This window comes from Mastigoproctus giganteus, chromosome 7, assembly GCF_048544385.1.
Source record: "Mastigoproctus giganteus isolate SK-2022 chromosome 7, ASM4854438v1, whole genome shotgun sequence".
In the NCBI taxonomy this organism is placed as follows: domain Eukaryota; kingdom Metazoa; phylum Arthropoda; class Arachnida; order Uropygi; family Thelyphonidae; genus Mastigoproctus; species Mastigoproctus giganteus.
Genome location: NC_143581.1, coordinates 164,442,993 through 164,463,952, shown reverse-complemented (window position 1 = coordinate 164,463,952; position 20,960 = coordinate 164,442,993). Strand labels below are relative to the sequence as shown.

The 20,960-nt window shown below is 34.5% G+C and overlaps 1 protein-coding gene across 3 annotated transcripts in view; it reads right to left on the bottom strand.

The window, feature by feature from the left end:
* Positions 1 to 7,824: 7,824 nt before the first annotated feature.
* The window catches only part of LOC150083311 (protein FAM193A-like), a 359,376-nt gene continuing 346,240 nt past the window's right edge, over positions 7,825 to 20,960 (bottom strand). For all 3 annotated transcript variants that reach the window (XM_090377966.1, XM_090377967.1, XM_090377969.1), the window contains exon 21: positions 7,825 to 8,257. In XM_090377966.1, the coding sequence (XP_090234092.1) occupies positions 8,131 to 8,257 (127 nt within the window). In that variant the 3' untranslated portion in view covers positions 7,825 to 8,130. The remainder of the gene's footprint in view (positions 8,258 to 20,960) is intronic.

Genomic DNA, 20,960 nt, shown 5'->3' with positions numbered 1-20,960 from the left:
TTTATTAAGATAAATTAAAATAAGACAGAATAAAATTTTGACGTAAAAATAAAAATGTACTGACAAAGGTAGAGTTAAAAGTGGAAGTGGGTTTTTTTTTTTTTTTTTTTTTGGCTGATGCTGCATAAGCTTGCTTTCTTGCATCAAATGCCTCTACTAATGCTAATGGCAATAAAAATAGAATGCATAAAATTTAAAAAATCCAAGAAATATTTCAAATTAAAAGCGGTAAAAAGAACACCATAGCTTTAAAAGCAACTGCCTCCTTTGTCAGCAGTTTATTGTCATGGCACGAGTTTAACATTGACAAATGTAAAGTACTACATATGGGAAACAGCAACCCCAGAGCAACGTATCAACTCTGTGGTACTACACTGACAGTGGTAGAGAATGAAAAGGACCTGGGGGTAATTGTGCAGGCAGATATGAAGTTCTCTGTGCAGTGCAGACGGGCTGCAAGAGTAGCTTATGGTGTCTTATCAATGATATACAGGAATTTTTCTAGAATGGATAAGGAGGTGATTATTCCTTTGTATAAGGTAATGGTCAGGGCACACCTTGAGTACGGTATACAGGTCTGGAGGCCTCATTTCAAGAAGGATGTAGAGCTGCTGGAACGAGTACAGAGAAGGGCAACGAGGTTAGTGAATGGAACAAAGGGTTGCTCTTACGAAGAAAGGCTCAAGTTTTGCAAATTACAGTGTCTGGAGACTAGGCACTGGCGAGGTGATCTGATAGAGGTGTATAAAGCCTCGAATGGTTTGATCATGCTCAATGCTGATGGGATTCTGCCTCTTGTTCAGAATAATCACCTGAGAGGGTATAAATTCAAATTGAGGAAAGACAGATGTCCGGAAATTTGCCTTTAGCCAGCGGGTAGTTTTGGTGGAACAGACGTCCATCCCTTGTTGTGGAAGTTGATAGCTTAAATAAATTTAAGGCTCAGCTGGACAGGTATTTCGAACGAACAGAGTGGTGAAGTGGAAGTTTTTTTTTTTTTCTGGCTGATGCTGCATAAGCTTGCTTTCTTGCATCAAATGCCTCTACTAATGCTAATTCTTAGATAACATCAGTAGGATCGTGGCTTACGGCATGTGTTACTGTAGTAGCATGGGAATTACAGGACCTACACCTATTACATGGTGTAGATACGTTGACGATATTTTTACTGTAATACCACGTGGCTCTGAAACAGCACTACTGGAACACCTCAACTCCCTAATTTCATCAAGATTCCTATAGAGTTAGAGGTCAACGATGCGCTCCCGTTACTAGATGTCCTAGTGCATCGCGTAGGCCCACATCTAGAGACTTCAGTATACTGCAAACCTGTGGCGCGGACAATTCACTAACTACAGATCCGGCCACGGACCAAGTCACCTCAATAGCAGTCCCTGCACCCTATTCTCCAGGGCTTGGAGCCATTCCAGCACTGATACAATTAGGCGTAATGAGATCTTGCATGTGAAAGCGGACCTAACCAAATGTGGTTATCCATCCCATGTGCTAAGCAGGTACCTATTACAAGCACAAGAACTCACATCCCACCCAAGACCGTATATCGTCCACCTACATTCCCTATTATCCACGTGTCAGGACGGATCTCTAAGGTCCTTAGAAATTACATCAAATGCGTGCAGTTACCCTGCAGGAACCTATGTTCACTTGTCTCCAGTGTGAAGACCCCTGTCACACCTGTCTTACGCAGCAATGTAGTATATTGCATCACCTGTAGACTGTGACAGTTGCTACATAGAAGAAACATCAAGGCGTCTCCAAGATCGCCTTACGGAACATGACAGAGCAATCCGGCTTGCCGAAACTGACCAGTCTGCAGTCACGGAACATTTTTGGCCCACCAACCACGATCTTGACCCCAAACGTGACTTTGAAATAGTAGACCACTCACGACACTTTCGCCACCGCCTATGGCAACAGTCACTTAACATATTAAACAATCCAAAGGCAATAAACCGCCACAAAGGCATACGTCTACACCCCATCCTAGAGACAACTGTTTTAATGCTAGATGATCAGTGGAGTAAAAGCAGCGCAAGTCCGTGCAACAATGGCACATGATTAATGTGCCTCACTCAGCTCATTACACTTATCCGTTGTATTTTTGTATTTGAATTTCAGTCGATAAAGAGACACGCCAGTCTCGAAAGCTACTGCCTGTTAGTATATATTTTTACATTAAACTGGGTTATAATTATACGTGTATATTTGTTATTTCAATGACAATTTTTATGGGCTTTTTTCAAAACGCAGGTTAGTCGGTCTCAGGCAAAGGTAGCATGTTTTTTCATTCCGAATCGTAGGTTTTTTTTTTTTTTTTTTTTGTTCAGCAAACAGAAAATTGACCATAGAACATAATTTACACAGTACATATGGTCTTAGTCACTGATGCTCCTAAAACCTTACTATAACAATTTCAATATAACCTATAAACTTGGAGAGGCATAATTAAATAAACGCCAAAGTAAGGGACTTCAGGATTACAAACCAGGTAGCAAGGACTCGTGGAATCCTGTGTACGGTTCATTAAACTACTGCTTATAGAGATAGGAGAAATATAATTCCACTGTAAAACACGACTGAGACCGCATTTTTGGAGTACTGTCTAGATAAGAAAATACCCATACCTTTAAAAAGTTTCCTGACAAAAAAAAACATTTTTGCATAGACAGGTCACTTGCTTGCTGAGTTTGTGAAAAGAGGGCCCATAAGGACAATGAACATATGGGCTACAGAGCTTGGTAATTAAGACCGGATTTACGTTATAGCTCTGAGAAGTCAGAGACCTGATTTTGTCCTGTCGATGATATGAGGAATATTTATGGGTCTTTTTTATGTGGCTGAGTCTCTTCTCTTCTGAAATGCTATTCTCGGTCTCAGCCGAGAATAGCGATATGCTATTCTCGGCTGAGACAGACGGCTGAAAAGTGTTCCTTTAACCGTGCCTCACATACTCAGAGGAAAGTGTAACTTGCTTCTGAATAGGCAAAGCCAATGGCTTGGGGAAGTTCAAAGGCCTACTGGAAGAGTGAAACATAAAGGTAGTTTCTCTTCCACCTGAAACAAAAGTGTCTGGTTTTCTTGCACCACATAGCCATGTAGTGCAAGGAAAAAAAAAAAAAAAAAATTGAGTATGCAGACTAAACACAAATGCATGCCTGACATTGACAAACATGTTATTCGAGCAGGCAATCACATGGCATACCTCTTCAGTGTTATGCTGAATATTCTAAATTTCTTGAATCAACACTGAAAAACTAAATACTAATTATTTCATTATATTCAATTTAATACTGAAGTGATACACAACAGAAAAACCACTGTAAGAATCATCCTTTCAACCAGAGGTATACATCAATACCAGAAGGTGGACCTTATGGAATTACCTGGGTATTTTTGATGCAAATGAAATTTTGTTGATTTTGCATTATTTCTATTCTGCCCACATAGCTGAAACTTGCACTACATTTCAACAAAAATGTTTCTTTGATTTCCTCACTTAAAATTCCACAAATCTCCACTACTAGTTATCAAGAAAACAGGGAAAATATTGGATGAAGTATAAAATGCTATTAAGTCTTTTTTCATTCAATTTCAGCACAAGCAAGTGGGTGTGGTCTTCACTAAACTGGCACTGGAATTTTTGATATGTCAGTGGTTCATATGTTTACCATAACAAATGGGAAATTAGCTATTGTGTGGCAATCATATGTTGCTTGGTTAGCTAAGATACTTCTGTGCTCACGCCTCTTTATAAAACCATGCTATAAGTTTTTTTGCATGCAAAGAAAAAGTAAGCACTACTCACACTGAATTGTTTTTAAAAAAAAAAAGAAAAAAAAAGAAGAAGAAAAAAGAAGAAAAAAAAAAGTATTATTTCTTTAATGGTATTGCATCTAACAAGAATTCAAGGAAATTTATCTATTGTTAATTATGTTATAAACTTATAAAAACTAAAGTGGCGGACAAAAAAAAACTGCATCACTTGTGAATTTTGCAAATAATGTTTTTCACTGCATTGTCGGTTGCAGAAATGTTCGAAATGCATTTGTTAGATGGGATATATATCTCTGTGAATGAAATCCAATAAAGACTCCACCTGATATACCTAATTGCCATAAATATCTTCCCAAAGGGTAAAATGCGTAATTAATGGAAATATGAGAAATCATGCAAATGGCAATCATGACAAACAAACATACATTTTATTGCATTTACATGTACAAATTGAAATGACAAGGTAACATAATAGTACTATGTAATGTAAATCTGCAAAATACGACCTCAATATTTTGTCATTCCTCCTCAAGCTGAAATTACAGTATTGCAATGATCTGCTATAGAGTTAATCAACTTCTGGATACATGGTTGCCCAATTTCGTGGTACCACACCCATACAATGCAGCTGAAACTCACTTGTTGGCTTTAATTTTATTGGCGCATTAGCTACTAAGGCAATTGTTGGCGTCTTCAGTGCAATTTTAGATGACATTAAGAGTTCAAATTTGGACTGTTGCCAAGCCAGTCCAACACTGTAATGCCACCATTTCTGAGGTATGACTGCACCCTAAGGGAAGAAAACAAGGGAAAACATTGGTGTATGTTTCAAGTCTTGTGAGACAAGAAGACAAATTCATCATTAAATCTAAATAGCATAAAACTTACCAATTTTGCTGTGTGGTAAGGTGCTGAGTCCTGTTGAAAAATGCAGTTTTGGATGTCTGTGTGGTGATCCCTAATAATGGGTTTCAGGCACTCCTCCAAGATAGCAGTGTAGGCTTCTGCATTAACTGTTCTGTTAATAAATTTAATTTGTTCCACCTCTGCTTGTTATGCATCCCCAGACCATCTGATTACCAGGGAACTTTACAGTCGGTGTTATGCAGTTAGGATGGTATGCCTCAGATTTTCGTCTTCTGACATAATGCTTCCCTTGCGAGCCATGCAGGATGAATTTCGATGCCTCAGAAAAGATAATGGTGCCCCATTGCTCTTTTGTCCATGAAACATGCGTTGCACCCAAGCAAGTCGCTTCTTCCTCATTTGTTGGTCAACAAAAGCTTCTTCTTGGGCCAATAGGTATGCAGACCACATTCCGAAAGCTGTCTTTGGATAGTTCATGCACTTGTTTCAATGCCAGATACCATCTCAAAGTCAAATTTTAGATCAGCAGCACTAGCATGGCAATTACGAAGGCATAGCCATTTCAAATATAAAGATTGGGAAGGTGTAGTCACTCTCTTATGGCCTAATCCAGGTCTTCTCTTCACATCACGTTTCGCGCTTTAATTTCAGCACCCGGGATACTGCTGACTGGTGGCAGCCTATTTTATCAGCGATAGCATACACAGAAAGCCCTTCCTGGGACAGAGCAACAGCTATACTTTTTATTTCTTGGTGTCAACTGAACACAATGGAGCCGTGCTTACATTTGTTGGTCACAAGGAAAACAGGATACTAATTAGCATGTATACCCTTCCAATGCCATATTTATAGAAACGGCTGATGCAATACCTTGCAATTACTGTTATCTGATGCAATATCTTGGCTTTGCGACAAACCAAATGACTGTAATCAAACAATATCTTATATATTTCAATACAAATGTATTGAAACTTTTTGTAGGTGATGCAGGTTTTTTGTCTGCCACTGTAATATCAAACAAACTTCAGCTTGTGCGAAAAAGAAATGTGCACCATTATACAAATTGATTTTTGAAATTTGCATTGCTACACACTCTTACTTTTATATATATTTAACTTAATGACAAAATTAAGGCAAATTTGCTATTGAAAGCTGCATTACAAACTTTCAAAATCCAGAATCTAACTGAAAAACAGAAAAGAACAAAATCAAATAAACATGATTTTTTTTTGAAAAGCAACTATTGCAACTATTAACAAGAAAATTTGTTTGTGCTACCTAGACAGAATTAACCAAACAAGGGGGAAAATAATCATTAAGAAATTTTCATAAATACCAATGTGGTATAGCATTTTCTTTCTGGGTCTTTTCAATCTCTGTGAACTACTAGTATAACTATCGGAGATGAGTAAAAAAGAGTTTCGTTTATGTATATACCAAGTGATTAACTGCTTCTTGCTCATTTTACAGCCTGAAATGAGCAAGGAGGCATTTTTGGAACCATATTCATAAATCTTTTTTCTTTATTATTAAAATTATCTGATATGTCTAGTTCTTGAACATTATCATTTAACAACACAATCCTGAATTTTTAACTTACCTAAAAGAAATGAATATCATTACTAAAAGGTAGGATCAGAAAGTTCCATCTGAATTTTTCAAATAATGATGTTGACTATTTATACATTTTTTTTTCATTGATAATTGCAAAAAAAAAGCCTTGAAGGCACTTTTTGAAAGTTTTCGACTGCATTTGTCATAAATAGCATAACCCTTGCTTCATCAAAAGCTCATCCCTTTAATGAGTTCTTTTACTTTGGGGAAAATAAAAAATAAAAAATCACTTCACATGAAGTCTGGTGAATAAGGAGAATTGTGTAATGAAGGATATGTGGAAAGGTATTCAGAAATTGTTGCATGATGAGAAACTGTCACAGAGTAATTTCCAATTACTCCTTATGCCAGGTCTCTTCAATCTGACTGCATCAACTATGCACGTGATTTCTGAATACAGTTTAACAGTATGGTCTTCTGGTATAAATTTATAATAAATTATGACTTCATAGTCAAAAAATAATTTTAGTAATTTTACATCTCAACCTGTCAACTGATTTTTTTTCTTCAAGGGAGACATGGAAGACATCCATTCAGCAGGCTGATGTTTTGTCTTCGGGTCATCAAGAAAATGCCACTTCATTACTATTGTTTTTAGAACTGGATAATGACCACAAATCCTAGCCAGTTTTTTGAAAGTTTAACTCTTGTTTCTATCTAGCCTGTTGTTAAAACTTTGGGATCAAAAAAGTGGCATACATAATTATTTCATGTTGAAAATACTAAATATGTTGGTTTGGCAAGGATGTCTTCAATTCTCATTGAAGGACAGGAATGAATGGCCTCATCTGAATACTTTTAACATGGAAACAAGTTTGTCATCTATTGACAAGAAAGGTCTCCCACACCTTTCTGAATGATACTGTGTCCATATCTGAAGTACTTTTACTGTATTTTATAATAATTTTCTACCATCTCCTAGACTGACAACAGAAAGCTAAATTTTATAGATAATTGTTTAAAAAGCAACATTTGCAAAGACAATTATGCAGAATTACTGCCAATAACTGATAAAAAAAACTTTTGTTCATGTCCAAGCAAAATGCCACCTATTGTAAAAAATACTATACATTCTAGGTTACAAAATAAGAGTTTTCTTATTCAAATATTTTTACCAAATTCTGTTCTGGATTTTTTTAATACTACCTTGTACGTTAAATTTTATGTTATTCTTACAAAGCAGTAAGTCAACTTCTAAATCAAAAATACAAAAGAAAAACAGTATGTCATCTTGCTCTTTGTGAATCATAGTCATAATTCTTCCTTAATATAAATGCCTCAACCTGATTAAAAGAGTTTTCATATATTTATTCTTTTTTACAATATTTATAACACCATACAATATAGATGCCATAGGGAATTTCTAGAACAACGGAGTTAAATTAGGAATATTTCCTACACAAGATAAAAAATCTGTTCACCTCTGAGTATATACAAAAAAAAATGCTTGGTATGGATATTCAAAATACACAAAGAATAAGTGGCCATTCACAGCCAGTTACAATTTCTTTTTATGTACTTATGTTATACAGTAAAGACAAAAGGCCGTCATATTAATCTGAATTTAATGTTTTTTCTTAACAAAAACATAAGTGACATATAACAAAAGACAATTCAAAATAATGTCTGTGGCACAGCAGTCTATCAAATATTCACTGTCAGCATCTCTTGGTCTATTAAATGATTGATTCTTGAATCAAAGGTTTCTATACAGCAGGCAGTTGCAGATGTCTTAGTGAAATAATGTGTCCTTTGCATCAGTGCACAGATATGTGCACACATACATATACACGATGATGATGTTCCTATCACCAGTCAATCGGCAAGAATATTTGTACAATATATCCAGTTGAATTAACACTTCGAATTGGAGAGCGACAGAGTACCAGATCCAAATGAAGCTTTCTTCTTTGAAATAATTTCCTTTAAATTAACATTAACTTTCTCCTTCTGAGCAAGAGGAACAGAATTTAAGCAGAACCTGCAAAAAAAAAAAAAAAAGAAAAAAAAAAAGATAGATTATAGTGCAGGGTATGTTTGAGAGAGAGAGAGAGAGAGAGAGAGAGAGAGAGAGAGAGAGAGAGAGAGAGAGGGAGAGAGAGAGAAAAATGTTAGTAATTAGAAATAATTGCTAATTAACAGGACAATGAAAAAATAATTTGAAGACAAAAAAGTGATTTGATTTGCTAACCCTTTTGTGTGTGTTTCCGGAGTCACTTGGAGTGAGTGTTTTTGAAGAATTTTTAAATTTGGAATAAATAAAAATGACAAGTTTTATTTTCATTACATTTCATCTCTTTGGTTTGTACTTTTCTGTATATTGCAGTTACCATCTCTCCGGCAACAGGTTTCCAGCAATTCTTATGCATGATATTATGTTTAATTTAAAGTTTTATTTTTAAAAAAAAACGTAAAAAAAATTGTAAAAAAAAAAATAATAAATAAATAATACAAAAAAATTGTCATTATCTTCTACATTTATGCATTTGATTCAGCTCCATCAATTTTCTGCATTATTTGATTCAGCTTCATCAACTTCTGGACCCAAATTCCAGAGAATTTCTTTCATTTCATATTGGGCAAGTCACATCATTTCAAATATTGAAAGGGTGTGCTCTCCTATGCCGATTTTTGAAACTACTGTAATTATAAGTGACAACTATCACTTGAAAACAACAAATATATGGCAAAATATCTCTATAGTTTCAAGTCAATATGCACACATACTGTTGATACTGTATTGAAACAACAACCATCAAAATCTATATTTGAAAAACTGTGCATATTCTTGTGAAACTCAGATACAAGTGACAGATGAATAACGATTACTGCACTTGCAAATACAGCTGATCTTAAATGAAATATTATCTTATAATAAGACAAACATTTTATACTTCTACATACCTGATTATGAAGGGGTTAGCAATGCTTTTGCAAGTTGGCTCCAAAAGATTTCCATCTTTTTATAATACAGGGTGTGCATATGTTCATACATAATAAGCAGACATGGTATATAGGATATTTGGAGGGGTTTTTTTTTTTGAAGAATTTGTAAATTCAGAATAAATAAAAATATCAAGTTTTATTTTCATTATGTGGGTTTAATTTGGCTTGTATTTCAGTGGAAGTTGCAGCTAGCATCTCTCCAGCAGGGTGTATGTGAATGTGTGCACGCACGCACACACATGCATAAAGAGGAGACATGGTACATGATTTCCATTTAAAATAACATAAGTACGTATACATAATTGTTGCACTTTATTGTATCTCATAATATCAGTTTCACAATTAAATTGATATGGGCAGGCAATGTTGCTGCTTTCTGCTACATTCAGAGTGAAGCTTCTGTGTTTGCTTAAACTTATTGCTTGCCATCACCTTCAACCATTAATATTCAATTTAAACAAAGCTTCCCTTTTTGATTCCAAAGAATCATCGGTTTGTTAAGTATGCCAAGTGCTACATTCCTTATTGTTCCTCAAAAGATGCTGCAGGCCACACGAAAGGACACAATATCTAAATGATTATATTTTATTTATTGTGACTTTTGAAAAGCTGGAGGTTTGGTAATTGCAAGCAAAAGCTTTTTTAAAATCCAGATTTTGGGATTGAATTACCAACAATATTTTTAAATTAAGATATGACCATAGCACTGTTTATTAGTACAGTATACTTTCAAACATTTGCTTACCTATGATTTTTCTGTCTATGGATTGTCTGTTGGAAACTCCAATATCAAGAGAATTTCCAAAGTTTCACGAGAAAGTGATCTGAAGTGCACCTCAACTGGCTCACACTCAGAATTGATATAAGGAATTGTTAAAATGTAAAGTTAGTTTTTTAAGGGATTCACTAAATTTTTTTTCTTCAAAACTTTCGGATAATGAACTGGACTCAAACCTCACCATTTTAACCTCTTCTTTAAACAGAAATGTCACATGTTGCCACTCTAGTTAAATTTATTCAAAGACTGACAACATATACATACACATGTCAAAATATTTTATTTCAGCTTCATGCATTAAGTGAAATTTTTTCAATCTATCCTTCTTTTTAGTACTTCTTTCTAGAAACGGTAAACATCCACCAAATATTTGTCCATTTTCACAGGAAACCATACCTTTTAAACACACAAATTAATAAGATGACAAGGACAGCCTATTACCACAAAATGCTCAACTCCTCTTTTAATACTCTTGCTACTCCAGTTCTTAGGCCTACCATAACAAGCCATAATCAACACTAAGGTGCCAGACAGTTTTCTAAAGGAGTCTCACATGCCTTCAGGTTATGTCAAAAGATAGATAGTTAATATTGTATCCTGTAGTTTATATTTCAAACACTGGGGGCAATGTGCTTTCAATTTGATTATTTAATTTTTTTTTTTTTTTTTTCTTTAGGAGAGGTCACCATAATGGGATATAGCTTGGAATCTGCCATCTGTAGCAACTGAAAATAGAAATTTTAAAACACATTATTACCTTTTTACCCCTCTATCCAATTTCACTAACAATACTTGTTATTTTTGCTTTGTTGTTTAACATCCATATTTTTTGCTATCTCACTATCAAGAAACCTATTTCATTTCTAAACAATGCACCTGCATGATTTGCAGAACTCAGATGAAAGTTATGTTCTATGACAAATAACACAAATAAACATTCAGCATATATGACCATATCATCTTCACTGCAAACTGCTACATATATTCTTACATTTCTTTCTAAGTGGCATGCATTGTTCTTATGTTTATTTGCTCGCAAATGTCAGATTATATTGCATTTTTTCTGCCCCTTGAAATTGAAAAATCACATTTATATATACAGTACGCAAGGTCAACATATTATATTTGCCAGATTTTAAAATACATGGAAAATCTTGTGGGCATCTTCTTAAACACTACATAATGGTATTTTAGCACCTTGTTGGAGGATATTGTTAATTATCTTTGCATCTTATATACAAAAAAAAAAAGAAGAAGAAGAAAAGAAGAAGAAAAATGCAAATAGATGTAACTGAGGTGGAAATCTCACCATAACACCCAAAATTATAAATTTTTACAATAATGCAATGATTCATGTATAATGTTACCATATCATCATAATTTGATTATAACATTATAATATTATCATAAAGGATGTACTGCCCAAGGATGTCCTTCCATTTGAAATATCAATTTGGCACAATGAGAGCAGTACACACGGTGTTCACCCAAAATTTATGTAGAATTTAATCCACTTGGCTTTACAGTTTATCAATCAAGGGATGATTTCAATTCTACTTTAAAAACTTAAAAACTGATTTGTTTGGAGTCAACTAATGTGGCAAACAAACTCCATGTCTGATTCAATTCAATGGGTGGTTCAGCTGTTTGCTTTTTTGGTTCTATTACTTGTTTTCATGGTCAAGGCTTAAATGACAGGAACAATGTCACACTTTTAAGCTTTACATATATATATATATATATATATATATTATGTGAGGTAAAAGTTAGGCAAAAGTAATAAAAATAAATAAATATGGCTATGTAGCTATCATTAGAGGCAGCAAATGCACATCCTCCACATGATGCCTAATTATATCTGATAATTAAAATAAATATGATATTTAAAATAAAAACATCAGCCAGTAGTACGGCAATAATGCAGAGCGAAACAAAACGTAAAATAATATAAAATAAACAAACAGGGAAGGGAAAGTAGCGGTAGTAGGATAAAAGGTAGTCGATAATTCCCTATATAATTTAGTCAATTAAGTCATTAAACCCAATTAATAAAACAATGTAAATTTAAAATAATGCCAATTATACATAATTTAGCGGAACCCCCTCGAAAGATACCATTTCCAAAAGACGTGAAATATCACCAAAAAAGGGTTAAAGAAACTACCAAAAAACTAAAATATTAAAACAATAGACTGACCATCATGCCCCATATCGACAGAGGACCACGAGGCCAATAATGGTCATGGAATCGCTGCATTTCAATCGTCATACAAATCATCGCAAAGGCGGAAATATCGAAGAACCAAACCACACCTCCATTCTCCGATAGATCAACCAATGCAAAGGATTTGCATGGCGGTGGTCCTTATGCAGCGAAAAATAATCTATAGAACAGACAGCACTCTAGATCAGAGCCACACCACTGACATAATGCAAGCTTAACCAGCTTATATAATAGAAAGGAAAGAAATAAATGGCGGCACAGGCGCTGCTTATTTAGCATATCAACCCACTACTACCATAAATTTATATTATGTGAGGTAAAAGTTAGGCAAAAGTAATAAAAATAAATAAATATGGCTATGTAGCTATCATTAGAGGCAGCAAATGCACATCCTCCACATGATGCCTAATTATATCTGATAATTAAAATAAATATGATATTTAAAATAAAAACATCAGCCAGTAGTACGGCAATAATGCAGAGCGAAACGAAACGTAAAATAATATAAAATAAACAAACAGGGAAGGGAAAGTAGCGGTAGTAGGATAAAAGGTAGTCGATAATTCCCTATATAATTTAGTCAATTAAGTCATTAAACCCAATTAATAAAACATAATGTAAATTTAAAATAATGCCAATTATACATAATTTAGCGGAACCCCCTCGAAAGGTACCATTTCCAAAAGACGTGAAATATCACCAAAAAAGGGTTAAAGAAACTACCAAAAAACTAAAATATCAAAACAATAGACTGACCATCATGCCCCATATCGACAGAGGACCACGAGGCCAATAATGGTCATGGAATCGCTGCATTTCAATCGTCATACAAATCATCGCAAAGGCGGAAATATCGAAGAACCAAACCACACCTCCATTCTCCGATAGATCAACCAATGCAAAGGATTTGCATGGCGGTGGTCCTTATGCAGCGAAAAATAATCTATAGAACAGACAGCACTCTAGATCAGAGCCACACCACTGACATAATGCAAGCTTAACCAGCTTATATAATAGAAAGGAAAGAAATAAATGGCGGCACAGGCGCTGCTTATTTTTATTACATAGCCATATTTATTTATTTTTATTACTTTTGCCTAACTTTTACCTCACATAATATAAATTTATGGTAGTAGTGGGTTGATATGCTAAATAAGCAGCGCCTGTGCCGCCATTTATTTCTTTCCTTTCTATTATATAAGCTGGTTAAGCTTGCATTATGTCAGTGGTGTGGCTCTGATCTAGAGTGCTGTCTGTTCTATAGATTATTTTTCGCTGCATAAGGACCACCGCCATGCAAATCCTTTGCATTGGTTGATCTATCGGAGAATGGAGGTGTGGTTTGGTTCTTCGATATTTCCGCCTTTGCGATGATTTGTATGACGATTGAAATGCAGCAATTCCATGACCATTATTGGCCTCGTGGTCCTCTGTCGATATGGGGCATGATGGTCAGTCTATTGTTTTGATATTTTAGTCTTTTGGTGATATTTCACGTCTTTTGGAAATGGTACCTTTCGAGGGGGTTCCGCTAAATTCTGTATAATTGGCATTATTTTAAATTTACATTGTTTTATTAATTGGGTTTAATGACTTAATTGACTAAATTATATAGGGAATTATCGACTACCTTTTATCCTACTACCGCTACTTTCCCTTCCTGTTTGTTTATTTTATATCATTTTACGTTTCGTTTCGCTCTGCATTATTGCCGTACTACTGGCTGATGTTTTTATTTTAAATATCATATTTATTTTAATTATCAGATATATATATATATTTATATATTCAAAGTTGAAAATTTTTTTTAAGATTTTGTATAAACAGATGTGGTTTGTTTGTTTGTTATCTGGTTTTCAGGAGCATTAGCAACTAAGGCCATATTGCTCCGGGGATATGCGGTGGTCATTCTCTGACCTTTCCGCATCCTCCGTATTTGGTAGTCACAAGCGTGTGCTACGCACTGCTGCTCCTGCCCACCTGGCTACGGAGGCGCCAACAGATGTGGTGGGGGGGGGATATATTTATATAGTATAATATGTAGTATGAATCAGAGCTGTAATACTCAATATGTTCTACGTTGATAATAATATTAGTAAATTAATAAGAGGAGTTTACCTCAATATAGTACGTGGAACACTTCCGTATGATACCCTCCAGAAATTAAAACGGAAAAAACGAAAAAATCGACAACTTACCGGTACATTAAAGTAAAATATAAATAATTAAATAATCAATTTAACACAATTCAAAACAATTAAAATTCAAATTAACGCAATTAAAAGAATCTAACAAAAATATTCAAAACGATTTTCCTTCCTGAAGCTGACAATGCTTTTCGACCGACTGTCGTGATCACAGGAATGAAAATTACCGAATCAGGCTAAACCTGCAACTTAAATAGTGATTATGTGTCTTCGCGCATGCGCGTAAAGGTCCACGCATCGGAGATCAAATATGGCCGCCGAACATTAACAGAATTCTCGTGTAATTTAATTTCAACGGTTTCTGCAATTAATAGTCGCGTATAATTACGTTGAACGTTAAGTATTTTGGCCTCGTTAAATAAAAAAGTATGTTTTTCGTTAATGGCATGAAAGGCTAATTCTGACGCTGCTGAACGAGAAGCACGAACAGAGGCTTCGTGTTGATTTACACGGATATTAAGAGAAAACCGCGTGGAACCCTGATAAGACGAGTCGCAATCACCGCAAGAAATGTTGTATACTAGATCATTAATTTGTGTTGCGAACGCCGAAAGAACCGAGCGATTGTTCAGTATAGTGTGTAACTTCCGTATAGGCCTAGCTATAATTTTAAATTCGGTATCTTTAAAGAATCTGTTAAGCTGTTTGTGCCACTGTTCAACATATGGGACAGAAATAAAGTATTTTTTGATATTACTATTGTTGATTGGTGCAGTATTTTGTATCCTATCCTTAGCTTGTACCCTAATTCGATTTATTGTGTTAATGGGATAACCCCTGTTCAAGAATCTGCTAGTTAATATTTGTATTTCTGAGTCTAAAGCAGAATCCGTCGTTGAATATTTATAGGCATTTAGAAATTGATTAAAGATAATCGATCTTTTGTAGGTGAACGGGTGGTAGCTATTATAATGTAGAAGCATACCGGTGTTTGTGGGTTTTCGATAGATGCTAAATTGTATTTTGTTCGAGTCCCGGGTAAGCGTGAAATTTAGAAAGTTTAATGACTTAGTATCCGTATCTTCCCTTTCCAGTGTAAATTTGAGTCTAGAATGAATATTGTTAAACGAATGTAAAATATCTTGGATAGTACTACTATCGGTAATAACTAGAACATCGTCTAAATACCTCCCATAGTATGTGATACGGGGACGAAAAGGTGTCAAATGTATCTGCTCAATCGTTGAGAGATAGATCTCTGACATTAAGCCACTCAGGCTCAAACCCATTGGTAATCCAAAAATTTGTTTGTACACCTTGTCTCGAAAGGTGATGTAGTTAGCCTCAACTAATAGTTTAATTAAGTGAAAAATCTCCTTTATAGGCAGCTTCGTATAATTAATCGGTGTCGAGTTTTTATTTAACATATCCCAAATAATATCTAATGTGTATTCAACGTTTACATTCGTATATAATGATGTAACATCTAATGAGAATAAATTGTCATTGTCGCCGAGTCTACAGTCTTTAAGATTATTAAATAATGTATCGTAATTCTTAATCCCAAATTGTATAACCTGTCTAAAAGGTTTTATAATGTTATATACATGTGTGGCTAAGGCTGAAAATGCCGAGTTCCTGTAGGAAACAATAGGTCGAATCGGAAATCCAGGTTTGTGTAATTTTACCTGACCAAAAAGTGCAGGAATATTGTATGTTCTGGACTTCAATTCCTTCAACTGAACCATAGTAATGTAGTCGTTTTTTCGATATGTGGTTAACGTTTTATTGTATTGATTTACCAAATTGGTAAACAGTGTCGGGTCCACTTCACAATAAGTGGAGCTATCAGATACAACTGAATCTAACTTATTAATATAATCATGTTTATCTAGTATTACCACTGTATCTCCTTTATCTGCCCTCTGTATAATAATGTCCTTATTTTCTCGAAGTTCTCGTAAAGCTGAACTGTCATGTGTATTCAATTTAGGAAGTCGTGTTTCTTTTATGTTATTCACTACTTGGTTAACTTGTTGAATAAATACATCTTTTTGTGGAACACTACGAAGTCCAAATTCAAAATCAATTACGCATTGTTTTTTTGGCAGCTTTCGAGGTGGTAAATTATAATTTAATCCTTTGGATAAAAGTGAAATCTGGTCCTGCGATAGTGTACACGAGGAAAGATTTGTAACCTGTTGATATGTCGGTTCGTTGGATACTGGGTGAGGGGGTGTTCGTGAACTAGCCGACATATTCTGTGGTAGTGCGTTATGTGTCTGTGGGGGGGATGTCACCCAACTCGTGTGAACTTGGTCGCAAGCTCGCGACAATGTGTTAGAATTCGCATGAACGTGTCTTGAACTATTCGATAATGTTTGCAACTTATTAACGTGTCTGTTTTTTATTTCTGAGGCTTGTGCTTCCCGTCGCAAATCTATGGAGGTCTTCAATACAGACCAATCGTTCGGATGTAGATAATTTTTTAATTTATCGCGAAGCTTCCTAACCTGGGAAAGGTATTTTTGTTTATCCGAATATCGAGATTTTAAGGCAAGCTTAACAATATTACGTGATGTCGCCAGTGATAGTTGTTTTATGCCTGAAATTTTTTGATTTAAATTTACCCTGGCAAACTTCGGAATGATGTTGTTTTGAAGGCAATATTTTAGGAAAGAAATATGGTAACTTTGGGCCGAGTACCTTAGTGTAGATTTAATGTAATTTTGTACCAAGCCATTCAAAAAATCTCCCATAATTGTGTGTATCGATTGTATACTACTGGAGAGACAGGAAGTGAATGAAATAGTCAATAAGAGTTTGAAAATTAAATAGATAGTATGAATCAGAGCTGTAATACTCAATATGTTCTACGTTGATAATAATATTAGTAAATTTACTAATATTATTATCAACGTAGAACATATTGAGTATTACAGCTCTGATTCATACTATCTATTTAATTTTCAAACTCTTATTGACTATTTCATTCACTTCCTGTCTCTCCAGTAGTATACAATCGATACACACAATTATGGGAGATTTTTTGAATGGCTTGGTACAAAATTACATTAAATCTACACTAAGGTACTCGGCCCAAAGTTACCATATTTCTTTCCTAAAATATTGCCTTCAAAACAATATCATTCCGAAGTTTGCCAGGGTAAATTTAAATCAAAAAATTTCAGGCATAAAACAACTATCACTGGCGACATCACGTAATATTGTTAAGCTTGCCTTAAAATCTCGATATTCGGATAAACAAAAATACCTTTCCCAGGTTAGGAAGCTTCGCGATAAATTAAAAAATTATCTACATCCGAACGATTGGTCTGTATTGAAGACCTCCATAGATTTGCGACGGGAAGCACAAGCCTCAGAAATAAAAAACAGACACGTTAATAAGTTGCAAACATTATCGAATAGTTCAAGACACGTTCATGCGAATTCTAACACATTGTCGCGAGCTTGCGACCAAGTTCACACGAGTTGGGTGACATCCCCCCCACAGACACATAACGCACTACCACAGAATATGTCGGCTAGTTCACGAACACCCCCTCACCCAGTATCCAACGAACCGACATATCAACAGGTTACAAATCTTTCCTCGTGTACACTATCGCAGGACCAGATTTCACTTTTATCCAAAGGATTAAATTATAATTTACCACCTCGAAAGCTGCCAAAAAAACAATGCGTAATTGATTTTGAATTTGGACTTCGTAGTGTTCCACAAAAAGATGTATTTATTCAACAAGTTAACCAAGTAGTGAATAACATAAAAGAAACACGACTTCCTAAATTGAATACACATGACAGTTCAGCTTTACGAGAACTTCGAGAAAATAAGGACATTATTATACAGAGGGCAGATAAAGGAGATACAGTGGTAATACTAGATAAACATGATTATATTAATAAGTTAGATTCAGTTGTATCTGATAGCTCCACTTATTGTGAAGTGGACCCGACACTGTTTACCAATTTGGTAAATCAATACAATAAAACGTTAACCACATATCGAAAAAACGACTACATTACTATGGTTCAGTTGAAGGAATTGAAGTCCAGAACATACAATATTCCTGCACTTTTTGGTCAGGTAAAATTACACAAACCTGGATTTCCGATTCGACCTATTGTTTCCTACAGGAACTCGGCATTTTCAGCCTTAGCCACACATGTATATAACATTATAAAACCTTTTAGACAGGTTATACAATTTGGGATTAAGAATTACGATACATTATTTAATAATCTTAAAGACTGTAGACTCGGCGACAATGACAATTTATTCTCATTAGATGTTACATCATTATATACGAATGTAAACGTTGAATACACATTAGATATTATTTGGGATATGTTAAATAAAAACTCGACACCGATTAATTATACGAAGCTGCCTATAAAGGAGATTTTTCACTTAATTAAACTATTAGTTGAGGCTAACTACATCACCTTTCGAGACAAGGTGTACAAACAAATTTTTGGATTACCAATGGGTTTGAGCCTGAGTGGCTTAATGTCAGAGATCTATCTCTCAACGATTGAGCAGATACATTTGACACCTTTTCGTCCCCGTATCACATACTATGGGAGGTATTTAGACGATGTTCTAGTTATTACCGATAGTAGTACTATCCAAGATATTTTACATTCGTTTAACAATATTCATTCTAGACTCAAATTTACACTGGAAAGGGAAGATACGGATACTAAGTCATTAAACTTTCTAAATTTCACGCTTACCCGGGACTCGAACAAAATACAATTTAGCATCTATCGAAAACCCACAAACACCGGTATGCTTCTACATTATAATAGCTACCACCCGTTCACCTACAAAAGATCGATTATCTTTAATCAATTTCTAAATGCCTATAAATATTCAACGACGGATTCTGCTTTAGACTCAGAAATACAAATATTAACTAGCAGATTCTTGAACAGGGGTTATCCCATTAACACAATAAATCGAATTAGGGTACAAGCTAAGGATAGGATACAAAATACTGCACCAATCAACAATAGTAATATCAAAAAATACTTTATTTCTGTCCCATATGTTGAACAGTGGCACAAACAGCTTAACAGATTCTTTAAAGATACCGAATTTAAAATTATAGCTAGGCCTATACGGAAGTTACACACTATACTGAACAATCGCTCGGTTCTTTCGGCGTTCGCAACACAAATTAATGATCTAGTATACAACATTTCTTGCGGTGATTGCGACTCGTCTTATCAGGGTTCCACGCGGTTTTCTCTTAATATCCGTGTAAATCAACACGAAGCCTCTGTTCGTGCTTCTCGTTCAGCAGCGTCAGAATTAGCCTTTCATGCCATTAACGAAAAACATACTTTTTTATTTAACGAGGCCAAAATACTTAACGTTCAACGTAATTATACGCGACTATTAATTGCAGAAACCGTTGAAATTAAATTACACGAGAATTCTGTTAATGTTCGGCGGCCATATTTGATCTCCGATGCGTGGACCTTTACGCGCATGCGCGAAGACACATAATCACTATTTAAGTTGCAGGTTTAGCCTGATTCGGTAATTTTCATTCCTGTGATCACGACAGTCGGTCGAAAAGCATTGTCAGCTTCAGGAAGGAAAATCGTTTTGAATATTTTCGTTAGATTCTTTTAATTGCGTTAATTTGAATTTTAATTGTTTTGAATTGATTTTGAATTGTGTTAAATTGATTATTTAATTATTTATATTTTACTTTAATGTACCGGTAAGTTGTCGATTTTTTCGTTTTTTCCGTTTTAATTTCTGGAGGGTATCATACGGAAGTGTTCCACGTACTATATTGAGGTAAACTCCTCTTATTTATTTACTAGTATAATATGTATAATATATAGTAAATACTATTTTGCAATAATTATAATATTATTAAAATTCAGGATACTATTTTGCTCCCTTCAAATCTGGGGACAAAATGGCTTCCACATAAAGAAATATGAGAAAAAAAAAAAAAAAAAACAACAACAACAACATAGTATCTTGTATTTTTGGAGACAGAATCAAATAATAATAATTATGACTTTATTTAATCAATCCATTAATTAAAAAAATGAAATTAGTTACTTTTTTTTATGAAAACCCCAAACATGAGACATTAGATGGAAGATGACTTAGTTAAACCTATGGATGGTACTAAGTACAATTTATGAGTTGAACTATTTTAAAATAAAATTATAACATTAATTAGTAATTTTAATATTAATTATATTATAAAAACCATACAGATTATGAAAATAGAACAAAATAGTAATTAAATCATAAGGAGTTAGGAGAAATATCCTGCCCTCACTTTTTTTGTAGCCAGACAGCTAGCAAGATTTAAGTTGGTCAGTTGATAATGCTGTGGTCTGAATGCTGATAGAGAACAAAACTTTGTCATAATAAGTTGCATTAGTATTTCACTATTTTCAAGAAAATGACATCATTTCTTTAAAAGAAAAGACAATGGCTAAATAGGAATTAAACATTTTGGTGATGTAAGATCACTTCTAAAAGGTAAATCTGTCAACTTTTTCTCACAAACAACCTTTCTAAGTAACACAG